A 20847-nucleotide genomic window follows, 5' to 3' on the forward strand; every position below is an offset into this window, starting at 1 on the left:
TCTCTTGGGCCGTCTATTCCCAACGGGCAAATTATTTTTGAGAAATGGAATGTTTTTGGAAGCCATATTTGTGACACTGCAATGGAGATGAGCTATGTAATATGGGTACAATAATGTAGCAACCTAATTCCCTGAGCTCTGCTCAAGAAATTACTAACTGTAGGGAAAGAGTAAAAATAGTCTGAAGATTATTTTCTATCTTAAAAAATATTTATATTTACCTCCAAATTAGGCTGTACAGGGTATTACTTGATAATTCTTGACAGTAAAAAAATTGATTTCTATTCACTTAACTAAATGGGCAAAAGTGAATCAAAGAGGACTTTATTAGGTATAAAGTTTAGAAACAGTATAAAGGCAGCTGACCTTGTCCTACACTGATCAGTTGCTAAATGAAAAGCTGAAAGCACATTATCTCATACAGTCTAAGTGTAGTTCAGGAAATTCAAATAGGTTATGAGAGAAAGAGGCTCCCTAGTAAGAAATACTGTATATTTTGAGCAAAAGCGAAATAGCTTTTTCACAACAGGACATGAAGAAGCTTCAGTGTGCTGATTTATATCATGACCCACTAAAAGAAGAAGATAGTGGTTCTCGTTCCCATGTTTATTTTGCCACAGAACCTTTTATGGAAGGAGTTTCTGAACCTAGGCCCCATGAGCTAACTTTGGGGTGTGAGCACCTTAGAATATTACTTCTACTATTGCTTCATTGGGTCAGTCTGAGGTGGAGGAGTCTCTCCCTATCATCTGTATATTTTTTATTTTCACCCTATTTCTAAAATTTGTCCCCCTGTAAAAAATCTGCAACTTTTGGCCTACCCACCATTACCCATTTCTGTTATATATACCTTCGGTCCGGTTCTGAGATGTCCCATCCAATATAAAAGAAGTGTTGAGTGTTCTTTTATTCTAGATTCAGCAAATCATTACTACTACATTTCATTATCTTCTAAATCATTTCTATTTTCTTTGCTATGGATATGAAGCCACATTTTATTGGGATGGATCATAATAAATAGCTGATATTAAACTAATAATAGTGATGATCCCTGTGGTTCAACCTGATAAGCTAACATTATCAAAGAGTAATTATAGTTACCAAGATACCTCTTTGCAAAAAGAGACTTAGCTACTTCAAGGATGTGGCTTAATACTTTTATAAATAAACTGGATGGTTGGCAGGAGAGATCACTTATGCTTGTAAATGATACCAAGTTGGCCGAGATTGACAGTATCATGTAGGGCCAGACAAGAATGCAAAATGATACAATCAATTTGACAGTAATGTGCACTGGATAAAATGAATTACAATTAGGGTGCATGCAAGGTTGTGTTTGCAAAATAGAATAATTTGAAAAATGCAACAGGAATAGAAATATTTACGTGGACTGGGCAACATTCAGAGTTTTAAAGTCACAACCAATCATAGAGTCAGGCTCTGCTGAACATGCCCAAATGGGACACCTCTGAGCCATTCATTCTGACCAGCCATCTGGACCTCATCATGTAGATTTTGGCTGCCATGCTGAATGACTGTTGGCACTAGATCAATGATTCCATTCTGTGGTCGATGAACTTCAGGCATTGGGACATGGCATTAATATTTTGAGTAATATAAGAATACTCTCCCTGCAGCCCATTCAAACTCTGCTCACCTTTCCAAGCTCAGTTAAAGGTCAAGGAAGTTCAGAGAGTCTCTCCTTTCTTATTTCTATAAGAGACATATTGCTCAACTTAACACAGGGTCTGACAAACATTTCGGGCTGAAGATAACACGGTCTTCTTTGTACATTGACCTCAACTTTGAACTTTTTAAGTTACTTCAAGACTAGAGCAAAGTATTTTACATTGTATTGTACTTTGGTAGGACTAGTGTGTAGTCAATAAAAACCTTGGGAGGATTCATCAACCAAGACTTAATAAAGTTAATTATCACAACAATAAAAACAGCACAATGTTGATTTGAGAACATTAAAAGTTGAGAAATTTCTGTAGAGGTAGATGACTATGGCTCTTAGCCTTTTGATTCTTGGACCAAATTTTCTCATTAAGAAACAAAATATGTAATTATTTTTTGTGTCAGTCATATTCCAAAATGGTATTCAATATATCCATTAAACTTTATTACATCCTAAATTCCAATAAATCTAAGCCAATGTTTGGTTTAGTGGAGTTTCACGGAAGAATGGTTACTCAGAGTTGGTGGTTTTATGTGTTATAAAATGCAGTTAAATGGAAATAATTTTTATTGGGCTTTTGTGTCTTAAATGTGAAGGTGCTAGGTGGATCTTTTTTTTAGTGCTAAATTTTCTGACCAAGTGTATAATTAAACTTCTGGTTTATTATCTATCCTAATGTCTTTACAAATTAATTAATGGTTTTAGAATGACTTACCAACTTTGGTTATTGAAATAAGATCCACACACTACATTATACTGTCTACAGTAGCATTACCCCTCAGCCCCTGTAATCTATATGTGTTTGAATTTATTAGAGCTCAGTCCTGAGCCAACGTCATCCTCAAGACTTTCAGTTACAATAGTGGGTTTCTTTGGAAAAAAATTCGAGTCTAACTGGATGTTGTTAAATTCTCAGGCCATGGTAAGTGTGACTGTGGCAAGTGCAAATGTCAGGAAGGTTGGTTTGGGGACGCGTGCCAGTACCCAACTCACTGTGACCTGACGAAGAAAAAGAGTAACCAGATGTGCAAGAATTCTCAAGATGTCATCTGCTCTAATGCAGGTAAGAAATATATCCTATGAAAATTCTTCAATAATCACATTTTGGTTTTTTATGGAAATAGGTAGGCGTTGAGAAACGTGGAACCTCTGAGAGAGACTGCTTTTGAGTATATTTTTTTGAAATGAAATGCAGATAAATCAATAGGGGAAAAATGTCATCTTGCTGAGACTGGCAAGTTTGATGCTCTCCAGCTGTTCCAAATGCCTTCTTCAAGCAGGATATTCACGGGAAACAACACCCCAACAACATTTTATGCAAATTGTGAACCATGATTTTGAATGCTGGATTAAATCTTTTAAAAAGGATTTATATAAGATGACTTAATTATTTTCTGTTACAGATCAAGGGTGCTTTGAATTTATACCTTAGCATCAAATAGAACCAAACCTTTTTAATTTGACAGAAGCTTTAGATGCACTGAATGTGAAACTCGTGGGAAAATATGGTGACATCACGATTTTATGTTTGGCGAAAATATTTTTACATCTCATAGGAGTCATTTAAAAATATTTTTTAGAAATTTATAGGAAAGCTGTTAAAATTAATTACCCAGATCATATAAAACAAAGCTACTGGTTTTGGTTTCATTAATGCTTAGCTGGTGTTACTATAATTAAATATTCTTTTCATATTTGGGCACATGCAGCCTCCAAAGTCCGTTTTTTCTTAAGGCTGGTTGATCTTGAGAACGCTCCTGCCCAAAGCTAGAAGCTTTGATTGAGTTGTTTTGGTGGGTGTGGTCTGGGTTGCACTGGGTTTTTAAAGTTCTCGCAGTAATTCTTTTGGAAAGCTGTGGGTGTGAGCCATTATTTTGCATGTTAAAGGCAAGTATTTGACTCCAAGAGTGACTATCTTCCCTCCTGCAGCTCCCATTGTAGGTAGAGCTCCCATTGTAGGTAGAGTTCTTCTAGGTTCAGAGCTAGCACCTTTCCACAGTATTTGATTGCAATGAATTGCTCTGTGTAAATTAAGTGCAGTCAGCGTGTTTTGCTAGTAGGAATCAAGGCCATATGCAAAGCAAGGTATGAGTAGATGGGTCAGACACCATGACAAATGGTCTTAACAGTCAGGTTACTTTCTGTGTTCACTGATCTTCTTGCTTCTCTCCAGCACCTTAGTCTTTTCTGTCTTCTCTGTAGGGTTTTTCTACCTCCAGTTCCTAACACCCACCCCATACACACACGCGCGCACACACACACACACACACACGTGTGCGTGCTTAGCATATAGCCTCATTGTTTTGAAAATGTCAAGCTTTCCAAACTTCTTTCAGTAATAAAACTTGAATTATGTTTTGTTTCTTTGTTCTTTATTTTTGGCTTTATTTATCTGTTGTTTTTTTTTCAAAGCGAATCTCATTTTTTTTCTTTTTAATAATACATTATAAGCAAATGGGGGTTAGTTTAGGAGTCCAAACGAGTCAACATTAGGTAAAAAAAAAACATGTGATTTGCTACATTAACATACCTTAATGGAGAAATTTACAGAATCATTTCAGGAGATGATGAAACATATTTGATAAAATATAAAACACAGTTTTAAGATCTCTGAGCCTTTTTTTTTAAACATTGGTACAATACTTTTATGTAATCTACCATCCATATTCCAGTTTCATTCATTGATAGAACAATGTCCTTTACAGCATTTCCCTGCCTCCGTAGGATCCAGTCTGGGGCAAAGTTATATTTAGCTGTCATCTCTTGTTAGCCTCCTTTAATCTGGACCATTTCCACAGACTGTGGTGGTATAGCGTTGAAAATTTTGGAGAAAATTGTCTCCAACCTTTTTTTTTTTTTTTTTAATAGAATGTTACTCCTTTTGGCTTTGTCTGATGTGTCCTCATGATTAGATTCATGTCATACGTTCTTAGCTGAATCGCCAGATAGATGATTTTGTGTTCTCGGGATGTGTCATCTGGAAGTCCATTATATCCATCTGCTCTCACTGGTGAGGTTAATTTTGATCACACGGTCAAGGTGCTGTCTGATGTCTCAGCTCTGTAATTACTGATTTTGCCCTTGTAACAAATGAGCAGTCTGTTGAGAAAAACGTAGAAATTATAAGACATCACATCCTCATCAAAATTACCCCTGATTTTCCATCCATTGATGACTTTCACATGATTCAGTGCTTACTAGTGATTGAAAAATGATGATTTCCAAACTCCAGCATTCCCTCCCTATTAACTAGTTGGTACTCAACATTCTACCACAAATAAGAGTCTTCTCTCATCTACCAGTTATTGGATATTTCATTTACTTAGTGATTTGTCAGTCCAGGATCACAGTTCCTATTATGTCAATGCTTTATTATTCATTACTGCACTTAATTACTCTGGTGCTCAGATTGTCCCAGATGAGGCTGTTGGAGCCCCTTCAAGCTAGCTTTTCAGCCCTTGTGACATACCTCCATTGTTTTGTTTTATTTTGTTTCAGCAATTCTTTCTTTCCTGGGATAACAAAATATTCCAGAATTGTATTGTACCTGATTTGCCATAGCTTTGGAATCAAACATTTCTCTAAAGAGCCTTGATTCCTTTAGGTGAAGAATGGTATTAGAATAAAAATTGTGTGCACTAGGGATGTGTATTTCTACTAGGATGAAGTTGCTTCTTGGCCCTTTCTATAAACAGGCTAGTAAACATGCATGAATATATATATACATGTACATGCACATACATACACAGACGTATTTTAGAAATCATGAATTCACACCAATACAGCCAACTCCAATCCACCCCCACAAGGTTATCTCCTGTTTTTCCCCTTCCATATTTTCCCCCACCATGTTTTCATGGTGAGAACTCTGGCTCCCGATATCACCGATATATTTACTCACTTGCTCAATCCTATGCTACATCTAAAATTGTTTTTAGAATTGCTTCATGCATACCACTATACAAAACAAGTCTACCAAAACATTGTGGAATTTGTTTGCAACTGACCTCCTCCCCCACCTCACCCCACCCCAGCCATGCTCAAGATTGGGATACTTAGTTAATTGCTGTGTTCATAAGTTACTTGGATTTCTTTCTTTTTGTCTCCCTTTAGTGTAGTTATTGTACTTGTTTGAAATACAATTGAGCTTATTTACTTCAGATTGCTTTCGGTTTTAGACTTTTTTTCCTCCCTTCCATCCTTACTGATTTTATTTTGCAATATGCAGAACATCAGCATGCTTCCAGAAGTCAGAACTATATAAAAATGCATACTTAGCAAATCATCATTCTCTTCCTGAACCTACCCTCCTGCTTTCCGCATACCTGATAGGTAACCCACTTTATGGCATTCTGCTTTATCTGTGTATGTGTTTATTTTTTATAAAGGCAGATAGATAGATATATGTGTTATTATTTTTTTTGTTTTTTTCATTTGTTCCCTACACAAACGGTAGCATGCTATATGTGCTTTTGCACTCTGCCTTTGCCACTCAGCATCTCCTGGAATTCACTTCATATCCGTACATAGAAATCTTGCTCTTTTTTTTTTTTCAGATGCATAGGACTCAGTTCTATACAGGTGACATAATTTATTCATTCAGTCTCCTTTATTTTCCCATATTTTGAAATTACAAATATTAATGCAGAGAAAGAACTGGTACATATTTATTTTCATATTTTGGGGGGTGTATCTTCAGGATAAATTACTAGACATGAAATTGCTGCACCAAAAGGTAAATTCATACTCAGTGTTACACTTCATCTTTCTATGTTACTCTCTACTCAGTATGGAAGCCTTTCAAGTTGACTTTAGCAATCTCGTTGTCACATGGCTTCTTTTAATGGCGATTTCTACCAGCCTAATTCTGGAGTACCCCCCCGAAACTGCATTAGGCTCTGAGTTCTCTCTACTAATCGTTCCCCCTTTTTATCATGATGTGGTTTCCTAGAAGCAGCTTGGGGGAGACGGGGAAGAGGAGGAAGTTGCACTGGGACATAATACTGCAGGGCAGGATGAGATGGAGCTGGGAACGAAAGAAATTCCAGAAGCTGACTCTAGAGGGGTGCAGAAGGCAAGGCACAGCCTGCAGAGCAAAGTGGGGCTCCGGTGCCGTTGCAGAGGAGTGTGGGTGGTGTTCAAGACAGGGAAGTCTCCCAGAGAGAGATCACTTTGTTAGAATGAAAAGTCAGAGCAAAAATAATTAACGTAAAGCAGAAGACCAGTCCTAGAGACTGAGCTCACTGGCAACTAAGAAAGAGAAGCAGTATGACATAACATGAACACAGGAGTCTGTCACTTTTGCCTGGGCTTCTGTCTGCCATATCCTGGAGCCTCAGTTGTGAATTCTACTTGGTGGGTGAGACAGGAAGTCGCTGAGCTGTTGTAAATGTCCCACATTAGCCAGAAATGGTTCGGATGTGAGCCTGCCTGTCAGGGTGTCAGTGAGAAGTTGTAGAATTCAAAGGTAGAGGCTGTTCCCATCTTTCCTGAAAACAGCTCCTGCGTTCTTTGCCCTGATCATGTTACCCCTCCCTTCCAAACCATGAGAGGCTCCTGGTATTCCAACAGATAAGTTCTGAAGTCCTTAGCCAATATTCATGATCCTCTACGCTCTGCCTTCAACGGACCCTTTTCTCCAAACTCAAGCCAGACTCGGCACTATTCTTTAATTCCACATCCTCCTCCCTTAGCTGCGGCTCCTTCCTCAACATTGCAAGCCTTTCCTCCATCTCCACCTGTTGAAATTCTATCCATATACCAAGAGCCAACTCAAGAACTTGCTCCTTTCCTGTGCTTTTCCTCCTTTACACAGCCAGACTGAGGTTTATACTTTCTATGTAGCATTTGTCACAGATCCGTTGCAAATGCCTTTACGTCATCTGGTCTCATATGTATGTGTAAAAATTATTGATCATCTAAGCTCTTTCTTCCTAGTCTGTGATTTACTTAGTTTTAATTTTATTCATCTTATTATCTCCTATAGCACCTGGTACTTTGCCAACAATATAATAGGCAACAAGAAAATTTAATGAATGGATATATGGATGGTTGAAAGACAGCATGAATAAATGTGAAAATGAAAAAGAAGGGTGATAATTAGAGAAAAAATGAGATGAGGCAGTACCATGAATTATAGCATTCAATTTGAAGTGAGCTTTTATAAATTAAAAGAGTTTTCAGGAAAAAACACACAAGAAAAGGAAATTTAATAAAAGTAAAATTCCTATGAGTATTCTCAAGGAAGAAAAATAATTAGTTCAAATTCTGTAAAATCACCATTTCTATGTGACTGTGAAAAAAAAAAAAAACTCTTTAAAGATAATAGCTAATTGGGAATGACCTGGGTAACAGAGTCATGCAGAGGGTATGGAGACAGGACGTTGTGGGTCTATCAATATACAGAGAGTCTAGAGGAAATGTTTGGGAACGTGACTTCTATACTCAGTGTCTTCATGGGAGAAGATGAAGAACCCAAAGTTTTCTGAAAACCTATGACATAACTGAACAAAGAGTGTTTTCAGGGGCGCCTGGGTAGCGCAGTCGTTAAGCGTCTGCCTTCGGCTCAGGGCGTGATCCCAGCGTTCCAGGATGGAGTCCCACATCGGGCTCCTCCACTGGGAGCCTGCTTCTTCCTCTCCCACTCCCCCTGCTTGTGTTCCCTCTCTCGCTGGCTGTCTCTCTGTCACATAAATAAATAAAATCTTTAAAAAAAAAAAAGAATGTTTTCAAAAAGATGGCTGGGTGATATATTTACCACTGGGCTCTTGTAGCAGCTCTATGAGGTAGATATTATTTGCAGAGAAGCAATTTGAGAGTTAGAGATGAACATAATGACTTCAAAAATGTATAGCTACTGGTTATTAAAACTTGGATTTGGCTACAAATCCACCTTAGTCCTAAATCCATTCCCTTTCTGGTCCATCACATACAGAATTGCCAATATTCAGTAGCTCAGTTCAAACATCAATATTATATCCTCGGTTCCTCCTGATCCTTCAGCACTTGTACGCAGTCCCTGAGTCATCTGTTCTTTCTCCTGAAAACACCCCTGAGCATCTTCACTTCTTTCTAACTCACTGCCATCACCCTAGTCAGCCTCTATCTTCTTTCCCACAGACAAATGTAATAAGCTATTCTCATATCCACTGCGCCCCATTTCGCTTCATTCTGCATATGACAACTGGCGTAATCTGGTAAAAATGCATACTTGATCGCATGACTTCCTGGCTGAAAGTATTTCTACGGCTTCTCATTATTCTTGGATTAAAGTTGGAAATCTTCAACATGACCTGTAAGACTTCAGTAAACTGCACCTCAACATGCCTCATTCATTTCGTTCCACTTTCCACATCATTTTCTATGTTCCAGCCCTCTTGGACTTTTTCTTCTTATTTCCTCTTTTACCACAGAGCCTTTGCTGTTGTCTCTTGCAGGAAGTGGGCCTCCCCACCATCTCACTTCTCTTGCCTATTATTTTTACTTTGCTCTCTGTACCTCGTTTAGGAGCTACTTCCCCAGGGACTCTGAGTCTGACTACCAGGTCTCAGTTAAGTCCCCTGCTAAGCTCTTCTGCAACACTTTGCACTTCTCCATTTATTTTATCACTTTCGTTTTCTCATATAAAACTCTGAGAGGAGGATTATGGCTGACTTGCTCTCCCGTTGTGTTTCCACAGTCAAGTATGGTATCTGGTGAGTGGTAAAGTCTCAGTTCATATCTGGTGGTTGTTATGATGATCAATTAAAAATGGAAAAATAAGCCTTAAAAAGGGAGTTCCTTAAATGGACATTCTACTTCTCAATATCATTTGAATGCTGTTTTACTGTCAGTGAAATCAGTCTCAGGGGTTGTAGTCAAATCCTCAAAGTTGGCAGAGTCTATGGCGTGTGGTATACCAGATGACTCCAGTGCCTCTGTGTCACTGTGAGCCACCCTGAGGTTTTGGTGAGGTATAGGTCCCAGGACACTATACCTGAGAAAACCTGCTCTGGTCCCATTGTCATAAGGACGTGTGGATCAGTTTAACACAGTGGAGGTGAAATTATTAGGAGTTTCTAAGTTTTTCATTTATGCATTTGATAATAAATTCCACAAATATTTATTATATAAATAGTATGCTCAAATATTGTGCAGAGCATTGAATAAATACTGGTGAGGAAGATAAGCAAGGCTACTTTCCTCACAAAGCTTGGAATTTTCTGCTTTATTTCACTTCAGACCCAGGTGTAATCACAAGATAGTCATTCATGCATTGATTGGATGGCCATGTATAAAGTAGCTGTACACTTGGGAAGGTCAAATTTACATTCATGAAACTATTAGAGGTCAATCATAATAGCTATGTGCCATAAAACATAATTGCTGTACTATAATCATCGAGAAAAAATGTCATTATCTATCTCATCCTACCCACAGAATTACATCATTGGAATATTAAATTGATTTGAATTTTCTCTGTTTCTGAAAGAGATAGATTAAAAAACATCAATGATCATTTATATGCATTTAACAAATATTTGTTGGTTTGTTTTTTTAATGGTTTAGGTACATGTCACTGTGGCAGGTGTAAGTGTGATAATCCAGATGGAAACAGCCTCGTGTATGGTAAATTTTGTGAGTGTGACGACAGAGAATGCATAGACGATGAAACAGAAGAAATATGTGGAGGTCGGTACACTAACTGTGTAGAAATTAGTAAAAGTACGTGATTGTTCACCTGTCTTATTGTACTTTTGTCTCTCTACACATTCTTGCACTAAGTTTACTCATTTAAGTGGAATGTTTATTTGGAGAACACCTCATGTGAAGCATTCAGGGTAAACTAGTACTTTTTAAATGAAAAAAATCAGACTGTTCCTGGGGAGTGCCAGATCATTATGGCAACAGACCAACTGTGTGGTTCCAGAGTGATCCTATCGGTACTTCATCTTCCCTGCTTCCCGAAGCCACTTTTACTTGTCTCTTTTCTCCCCCGTCTCTCAATTGCATGTGTTAATTTCATTCTGTTTCCCTTTCTAAATCATAAGTCTTTAAATAGTTTCATGTTCTATTGGAGACATTGGAGCCCAAAAGGATTACTAGCCTAGAATCTGTCCCTCCCCACCAAATACTTAAATAACATTTTTCATGCTCTTTCCTATGTTTCCAGGGTATTTCTAACACCATTCCTCAATCCATTTTTCTGTTGAAATAGTTATTGCGTATGCCACACTTCCTAGTGCCAAGCACAGCAATAAGTTCTTCACATTCGTTGGGTAATGCACCCAGGGTCGTTGCGGCAATCGTAGCGGAATTTAAACTCTTGCCTGTGTGACACCAAAGACTGTGCCCTTGACCCTGCCCCTGGAGAGTTGATTCAGTGCCCTGAAGTTTGGAGCTCCATAAGAAGAGCCCCTCCTCATCGCCCAGAGTGTCCTTCTCTTCAGCTTATCTATCTGCAAGCCTGTTCCCAGGGTTTATATTTGCACCCATAGCTGGCACAGGAGAGGAAAGTAGAGAGCCGAGACAATCCCTTCAGTTTACGTAAATGTAAACATTTCAGCCTGGTTACCTCTGGCCTCCTCTCTCCATTAATAAGCAATTGTTTATTTCATTTATCTCCGACAAGATTCCAATGCATGGAATCCTGTTCTGCATGCAGAGTGGGTGATTTCAGAAGAGAATTTGCCCTGGAAGGATCAGGGACAAATGGGGCAGGAGGAGCTAGAGAGCTATAGGGCAAGTGTCGCTAACTTAGGACAAGCTGTCCCTCTGTTTACAGAAACAAATTGTAGCTTCAGTTCTTGCGGTCATCCAGATACTCTTTTCTTATTTTAGGTCTGCTTGGTTACCTCTGGTTTCCTCGCTGTACAACCCACAAAGATAAAACAGACAAACACAAGAAGTTACATTTTTCAAGGAGTGACCTCAGCTAGATGCTGCTCAGACAATTCGGTTAATGGACTCAATCCAAAATAATTAGGAGAGTTAGGTAAATCCACCTACAAATATTATGTATCTTTCCTCCTGATGTTTCATTTCCAATTATGTTGGACCAAAAAAGAGGCACCGGACAAGGTTGGGGCCAATGTGTTCTAATGCACAGGGGAAGTCTATTTGCATATGTAAATATAAACATTTAACTTGAAGCAACACAATAGGAACTGTTTGACTCTCAGCCTTGCCACTAACCATTTCCATTTGTTTGAGGCTTAAGCAATTTCATGGTGCAAAGTCTCTGACCACAGACACCAGTACCCTCTGAGGGTGACTTTGGCTGGGATTGTAGATCTTTCTACATGTCATTTGCATGAAACCAGTCTGTTGAGAGGTGATTCTACAGCCCATCAGTGGAACAATTTTCAGAGGAGATTTTCTCATTCCATCAGTTTACACAAAGCAGAGGATATTTATTGTGTGCAATGTGTATTGTCCTAAACTTGTATTTTATCTCAATTATCCACATGTGGCTTGTTAACAATATTTTCATTTGGGTTGTGAGGATATCTGCTTAATTTTTCATATCTACATGCAAATGTAGTTTTACATGATTCTTCTTTCCTTATTCACCTGTATCTCAGTGATTTTTTAGTGAAACCCTAATTCAATTATGAGTTTTATAAATATACAAAGAATTTAGGTGTGAAGAATGTAGATTTGGGATTATTTGTTAATGTCATGGTAATGCTTACGTACGTAGCACCTTACATAAATTTCCTAAAATTATAGAGGAAGTAAATTCTAGTTTAAGAAGTTAATCAAGTGTTAAAAAAAAAACCCAGCCTACTTCTAGAAAAGCTTTTGGTACACAGTTATCTTGCTGTTTTCCAGTGTAAGTTCCTGAGGAGACAGCCCTGGGATGTGATATTTTGTGTGGGTACAGGAGAGATGTTTTTGAGTTCATAAATAAAATGTATAGCTTTTATATTTTATCACTGGTGAAATCCATTTGATAGCCCTCACATTTGCCTACGTGAACAAATTAAAATAGTTGTAGAAATGATCATTGACTGTTAGGTTAATAAGAGGTTTTCCATGGAAATCCAAATCACAGCTCATTTAGAGAGAAAACGTGGCGTCGTGTGTTTAGGTTCCTGCCTCTTTCTTATATAGCTCTCTTTCTCTCTCTCTCTCTCCCCCTTTTTCTCTCTGATGTATGTCTGCTGTTCTTCATCTCATGGCTGAGACTAGCATAAGAGACCACAATCTTCTATCGTATTTCCCCCTTCTAGTGTGAGTTCCATAGGCCCTGTTGACTACCCCTGCCACAAGCCAGAAATGCCATAGTGTTTAGAAAGAAAAATAGCCTCACGGTCAGTTTCCTGCAGGCCCTCTGGGATTATGGCTGCAGGGGAAGAGAGAGGGAAGAACGAAGCCTTTAGCTGTAGACTCTGATAAAGCATAAATTCTGATGACACAGGAAGAAGAAACTCAGTGAAATCCAGCCTGACCGTCATGTTCACCACCTTCACCAGAACAAACACACGTTCAGGGCTGGGTGGCTAGGGTGGCATAACCGGAGAAGTGACTTGAGGTACATAGAATTGCCACCTGCTCGGAGCCAGAAGGATTGCTCGGTAGGGGTGCAGGAAGCGAGGGTATGACAGTTCATTAGGGGTTGCTTGAAGTAGGTACAAATGAGCAGGGTAAAGTTTAATTAGAGGCAGGAGCAAGAAGGGTGTGGTGGCTCCAGAACACAAAATGATGGGGAGTCCCTCCCTATCATGTCTGTCCCCTTGACAAATAGGAGGGTGATTTGATTGGGAGGCCAACAGTCCATGATATTTTATTGGCCTAAAGGAGGACTAACCACTGATTTAACGGAAAAGCTCTTTTCCTCGTGGTAGAACACAACAGCCTGTGGGACACACTTGAATGGAAAGATGAAATATTTCCCCTGGTTTAAGAAGTGGTTCAGTCATTAATACTGTGCATCCAAGTAAATATGTACCCCTGGTTTCTCAGTGGTTGATTTCAAATGAAATACTTGGATGACTAATTCCGGAAATGCCCTCGGGATGGATGCTTGCATACATTTCACTTTGATGCCGTACCTTTGAGATCGGGAGGTAGTAGACAGGCTTTCACATTTCACAGTCTTTTATGTCATTTCTTTACACTTCTTTCAATCTAATCAGCTACCTGGCTAGGACGAGTTAGAGGACACTTGGGCTTACTTTGTGTGTATAATTACATAGATATATGCGGAAGTATGGTGTTTGGGAGCAAATATGTAACTTGATTATTTTAAGCAAGGACTGTCAAGCAGGTATATTTTATTTCAAAAGACAAAAATGATCATGAAGAGGTAGAAAGTTAATTTTGCTTTTAAAAGTGGCTTTGTTTCCTCACTCTATAAAATTCATTTTGGGTAAAGGCCATGGAAAGTGTTACTGTGGAAACTGTTACTGCGGGTCTGGTTGGCATGGAGATAAATGTGAATTCCAGTGTGATATCACCCCCTGGGAGAGCAAGCGAAGATGCACGTCTCCAGATGGCAAAATCTGCAGTAACAGAGGTGTGTCATTCATTCACGTTACTACAGATGGGGGGGGGGCGGCTCTTAATTGTCAACACTCCTTTTCTCTGGATTTCCTTCAGTATGGGAGGAAGTTGTCTTTTACGGTGTTTGACTTTGCTGTAAGTCCACATTTACTCTACCAACAATCTTCTCTTTCTTATTTCATATTGAGTAAAAAAGCAGAAGAATTAGAAAGTTGCTATCGTTCTTTAAGCTTCACTGAACCAATAGTTAACGTCGGGGCTATAATTTCTTTGGCGGCCGTCCAGAAACAGCACAGGGCAGCTAAAAAGGCAATTCTTGTAGATACTTCTGCTAACTGTCTCTTGACTAACAGAACCATCTCCAGCACGAGCATCTAATTATCTAGAGAGCATTCAAGAAACTCTCTTGTCTTAATTATGAGTAAATCGAAGGCTTGGTTGTCATTCAGAATTGATCTGGACTCGCTTCACTTTTACCTGCAGTAACAAAAATGGTATGGATATAAAAAGTACGTGACAGGTAGCCATAGACAATTTAGGCCGCCCTCCGACATGAATTTGAAGAATAGATTAGTATTGCCAAAATGTAATTTAACCTGAGTTAACCCTTGCAATCCAATCGAATCAGTTTTCAACACTTTTTAAAAACCCTTGAAAATACTTCTCATTTTTTCCCTTGTTAGCTGTACTGTAAGTAAAAGAGGACCATGTGGGACTGTTCCTTGCCGACCTGATGATATAAATAAGTGACCATTTTTCCTTCTATAAAATTATAAAAATCTAGAAAGTTGGAAAACTCTATTTTTTTTCATTTCTATAAATGAATGGTGCTTCTTAATAGATCATGCTTACACGGAAAACCTTAACACATCACCGATTCTATCTTTTGAAAAATTGGCATGAAACATTGACATGGAAGAGTAAAATGGACCACATGTCTGTACGCAGGGAAAGGAAAGCAAAAGGCCTGAACTTGGCGCAAAAATCATAAAGAAAAGTCCTCTTTTTAATTTATGCACGGTTGGTCTGACTGTAGATCACACTAACTCACGTTCTGTTTTCCGTTACTGTATAAGAACGTGCTGCTGCCTGAGTCCTTGTGTAGTAATACAGTAGGGTCAGTGGTCGCTGTCGTGCTGTCAGCGCATGCGGTCTATGCTGCGTTCCTGTGGAAGGAAGCAGCCAGGTGTTGCAAGGAGCGAGGAGAAAAGTGGAAATGTTTGGGCCGTGGAACAGGGCCGGGTTCTGCAGCAGGTGAGCTCTGAGAGACAGAGGTCCTTCAGAAACACACATGTCTCACCCCCTCTCTGCAGTCTCACCTCCTGCCGCCCTTTGCCAGTGAGCTGTGCAATTTGGAGATCCGCCAAGGGCAGAACAGAAAGCAGCATGTCTGAACGAGGCTGGTTAGCAGTGAGACTCAGGGGTTCCTGAAAGCAAGTCGGGGAAACACTACCATGAGTCCTTTTTTTTCCCCTGGAAGGTACCAGCCCTGTCTCCCCTAGCACTCTTCCCCATCATTGCTTCTGGGCCAGGAGAGAGACAGCAATCCCTGCACAAACCTACCTCCCCTACTTTGTCAGCCCATCTCTAAGGCCCCAAACCCTCTGTGGCAGACACAGCTCATCGGGGAAGAATGCATGTCCTGCATTGACCAAATGGCTAATTCAGTTTCACGCTGGTCCCACTTTAGCACATATCCGTCCTCATCCCCTGCTCCTGCATCAATTATACGATTAGGAGAGCCACATGTATTTATTTTTTAAAATACAGATACGGATATTTTAAAATACATTTTAAGCATTCAGATATATTCAGCATGCACCTTTTACATTTTGGTGCATGACCCTACAGTCTTTCATTAGCTTTCTTTTTGTAAAATAGATGGCAAATTTCTTGAGGACAAGCATTCCAGAGAGAAACCAGCACCGTGCTAATGACACATCCCACAACCCCACACAATTATAGACACACGTACTTACTTTTGTTTATTAAAGAATCTCTACTGTCCACTTTAGATGGTGTTTTTCCTTGGTAGATTTTTTTTCTCCAATATATATATTTTCCATGTATACAGTAAACAAAAGATTTTAAAAAGCAATATGTCAGATACTTCTTCCATGATTTTTCTTCATCAAAACCCTATACAATTTTTTTTCTCATCTAGGGACTTGTGTGTGTGGTGAGTGTTCTTGCCATGATGTTGACCCAACCGGAGACTGGGGAGATATTCACGGGGACACCTGTGAGTGTGACGAGAGGGACTGTAGGGCTGTCTATGACAGATACTCTGATGACTTCTGTTCAGGTATGTTGTTCTCCTCATTCCTGTTTTTAAGTAAAAAAATATATATATATCTATATATATATATATATTTGTTTTCCTATTTTCAAGCTTCATTCTGATTCTCACAGAAACTGTAAAAGATCCGAAATCTGTGGCCCCTGGGTGGCTCAGTTAGTTAAGCATCCGTCTCAGTTTCAGCTCAGGTCATTATCTCAGGGTCATGAGATCGAGCCCATGTCAGGCTCTGTGCTGGGCATGGAGCCTGCTTGAGAATCTCTTTCTTCCTCTCCCTCTGCCCCTCCCCCCATGCTCACACACTCTCTCGCTCTCTCAAAATGAATGAATGAATGAATGAACCAAATCTGTGCATTGGAAAGTGTTTGATAGTCACGGTGCTCCTGTGAGTACCTTGGAAAACCTTCAGAGAATTTACGCATTAGGCAAAGACCAGAGATGAAAGGGCCTCACTTTCTTAAGACTGGTCTAACTCCTCACCAAGGAGCACCACCTCCCCCAAATATCTGTTGCTCAGCTCTGAGTGCCCAAAACCAGCAGGCCAGAAGGCAGTGTCCCGGATGGGGACCACGAGAACAGCTACTCTCATATATTACACAACTTCATGTAACACAGTTCTCGTCCATATTTTCCTGCCATAATTCCTTGGCATAATTTATATCCTAGGATTATTCTGCAGATTAGTGCAGGATTAAATATCAGTAAGTGGATCCAAAAATTTTATTCCATAAACATTTATAGAGCAGATACCATTCTCCAGGGTCTGGCTGGCGTCCTGGCTATCGGTTCCAGCAGGGAAGGAGACAAACACGATCCATCTTCGGCTTTGGGAACTTTCAATTTTAAGTGCAAAGGAAAAACACACCCTGCCAGAACTTCTCAGGGCGAAAGGCACAAAGAAGGCGGTCAGATTCATCTGAAAAAGGGTCATTGAACAAAAACTGGAGTTATGAATTTTCAGTCCGGTTGTATTTGACAACCCGGGAGACGGAGACGTATGCATACACGTCTTTTTAGGCTGGCCTGCCTGATGGGTGTGTAAGTAGATGGGAAACTCCACTCTCTCCTGAAGGTTTGCCGGCAAAGGGAGATGAAAGGGCTGCCCTATTTGATCACTGATTATGCAACGGTGGAAGCTTCTCTGGCCCCCCTGACGGGAGCCTGCTGCTAAAACTTCCCACTGCAGAAGAGCTTCCCTCTCCTGATTATCCCTCATGCTCCGGAGTATTTCCTAAACATTTGGTGAACACCCATCTCTTGGGGGGATACCCTTTCCAGATTTTTCTGTTATTCATTATCTATGAGTGTTCTTTATTATCTCCATTATCAAAACAATGGAAATGAGACAGCCGGAAGCTCTCGGGTGGCTCTCTGTGCCAGACACCGTGCTAAGCACTTTTCAGATTGTGGCATTTATTTTTTTTGTAAAAGTCTACGAGGTAGGGAATCTATTTCTTCTCATTTTACAAACGGGGTTAGTGAGGTTCGGGAAAGTTCCATAACCTGCTGAAGGCCTCACAGTGAAGAGACAGGATCACAGTGTTAATGAGATCTATGAATCTGAAGAAATGTAAAGTTTCTCTCTTTACTGAAAAATGTTTGTTTAAACTTCAATTTAATAGGACAAACATTTATCAGGCACCAACTATGCTAGAGGCACTACGTAAGGTATTAGGGTCTAACCATAAAAAAATTCGTAAGTTCTACCTCCAAGCTCCAAAAAATTTACTGTTCAGCAAAAAACAAAACAAAGCAAACAACAACAACAAAACCCCTGCCAAAACCAAAACAAAACAACAATGACAAAACTGCCATATAAACATGACATTTTAATGTACTGTGGTGGGGGAGATTTGCAGAGTCACGGATTTGTTGCTCATCTGGCCATTGACCTGGGGACATAGCAAGGACCCCGATAGATCAAATGCCTCCTCTCGGGGAGTTTTCATTCCATCGGGACTGGAGAGGCAGCCAACAAACTGAAGAAGTAAACTGTAGAGGATATTGGGTGTGAGCTTCTTTGACATTTTCCTTAGGGTGATGAGGCTCTTCACAGAGGTGGTGAGTTACGGTTCCTGCAATTGCTGATGCTTTCAGATCACCACGCATGTGCCTACCCCTACCCCGCCTAAAAGTAGGCTTGCAGGTAAAAAGAGATGAGAGGCACATCCTAGGCAAAGAGAATAGAAGTGTGTGATCTGTGCAGGGGACTAGAATCAGTTTCGTTATCACCAGGATGCACAAGTAGCAAAAGGTAAAGCTGGCCAGAAACAGAGCTAGAGGTCTTTTCAGCCTGCTGCACAACCAGACTCTACTCCAAAGGCCATGGGGAGCTGATGATGGTTTTAGGCAGCAAAGTGCTGCACTCACAGGTTTCCAGTCTGGTTGTCTGGGTGCCATTTACCGAAACGGAGAATATAGAAGGAAGTTAGCAAATTCATTTCTAGATATTGAGTCTAAAAGACCAATGGCAATCCAAAGCTGTTATTATTATTTTTTTTTTCCAGCCTACTGAATATGTGAGTCTGAAGGGTCAGGGCTGAACATGAGAAGTTAGAGCCCTAGAGTAGCTAATTAAATCTATACAGGGTTCAGGAAATGTCATTTAAGAATGCCACTTTAAGATTGTCTGTGAGATAAAACATGAATTCAGACAATTTTAAATGGGAAAATGAAGGGGATAAGCAGGCTACATAAAAAAATGTTAAGTTTGTGACTTTCTGATATGTGGTTTTTGTGATTGTTTTGTTTTTTGTTGTTTGTTTGTTTGACACAGGGTATGTTCTTCCTTGATAAACCCATGATCTTGATTTTGGAGTGGGGTTGACAAATTCAGAGTAGCTATACAATAGTGACCACTCAGGGTCACGTGTGCTGTTCTGTCTCACGGTGAGCAAGAGGGGGCATGGGGTGAAGATGGGCAATGAAACTTCAGTTGACACTCCAGTCTTTTTATTATAAGCTCACAATTCCTGCTGCATGTCATTTGGGCTCAGAGTTACTACCCTAGGTTGGGCAGGTGAAGGTCCTCAGGAGGCTCCTTGGAAGCTGAAAGTCTCCACGTCATCTCTTCCTTCCCTTCTTCCCTTTCCATTAATTTGGAAAATGGAATCATTTGATAGGACCATATTGTGTGGGGAGATTTATCATGGCGGATTACCAAAACACTAAGGAAAGAAACTGAAGGACGTGATTAAGTATATTCAGTTTGCATTGTCTTGAAAGAAAAATCAAATAAATATATCAAATGGATTTGTTTTTTTAAAATAACATGTACTAGTTAGACCTAATCTATTCCCCCAAACTTTTCCTGTTGGTGATCTTCATATTACTTTGTAAGGAGCTCATCATAAAAATCAGATTCCAGTTCATGAGCAGCTTTGATCATTTTCAAAGAAAGAAATATCTTTTACAGCAGAAGAATGTTTGTCTGGAATGGATGCAACTACATTTGTCCTGGATTGATATTCCTGAGACGTCTTCGCTCCAAAGAGCACATGGCCATGGCTGTGGTTCCACTGAGTGTCCAGCCATGCTGCCAACTTTCTACCCCCGGGGTACAGATTGGACTGCAATCCCATTACGTGGGCGCCATGTTCTTCTTCCATTGTCGCGCACACGCACGTGTGTGTTTAATGCAGATCATAGGTCTTCTGAAAGCTATTCTCTACTGTATATTCTTCACGTGTTTCCTATCAGGGATAAACAACAACATTCTGTATTTGTTAATCCTTTGCCTAGAGAGTTTGGAAGAATACTTACTGGAAGCAATGAACTCCTGGAGGCCATATCTATCTATATCTATCCATCCATTTATCTACTTGACAAACTAGCATGGAAGTATGAAATTTCGGTGTGGTAAAATTTACTTCTTTTATCTCTGTCATTTTAAAGATAAAATGAGATGCATTTAGACTAAAGACACAGGTCCCCTAATTTCTTCTTTTATGCACCTTTCACTATTTGTTCGGAAAAGACTTGCTATAGTGTATTATGGCAGTCAAAAGGATTTTCATGCTCAACAGATCTTACCATTTCTAAACTCTTTTTTATATACCAACACCAAGCATTTTCATCTTCTTCATTTTATCCCTATAAAATGATCCCTTTTCTCCCTCTTTGGCATAACCTTTATACTGAAATTGAGAAACTAGTAACTCCAGGAGAGAAATTGCAATTTCATTTTATGATTTCCTGTCTTCTCTGAAAGGCTCAATACCAGCTTCAGAATCTGGTATTAATACCATGCATTTTTAAGTGATTTCCTAACCCCACTGATGAAATATCAAAAAGAATTTTATAGAAAAGGTACAGTTTCATTTAAAGTGAGATCCATAATGTTCTGAAATATACTTGAACAGCATGTGATTTTGAGTTATTG

At 39.6% G+C, this 20847-nt stretch overlaps 1 protein-coding gene across 1 annotated transcript in view; it reads left to right on the top strand.

The window, feature by feature from the left end:
* The window catches only part of ITGBL1 (integrin subunit beta like 1), a 200409-nt gene that overhangs the window by 79659 nt on the left and 99903 nt on the right, over positions 1 to 20847 (top strand). The window contains exons 3-6 of the mRNA XM_008684989.2: positions 2598 to 2744; positions 10229 to 10351; positions 14040 to 14180; positions 16332 to 16472. Of these exons, the coding sequence (XP_008683211.1) occupies positions 2598 to 2744; positions 10229 to 10351; positions 14040 to 14180; positions 16332 to 16472 (552 nt within the window). The remainder of the gene's footprint in view (positions 1 to 2597; positions 2745 to 10228; positions 10352 to 14039; positions 14181 to 16331; positions 16473 to 20847) is intronic.

Source organism: Ursus maritimus, unplaced genomic scaffold, assembly GCF_017311325.1.
Source record: "Ursus maritimus isolate PB19 unplaced genomic scaffold, ASM1731132v1 scaffold_10, whole genome shotgun sequence".
Classification (NCBI taxonomy): Eukaryota; Metazoa; Chordata; class Mammalia; order Carnivora; family Ursidae; genus Ursus; species Ursus maritimus.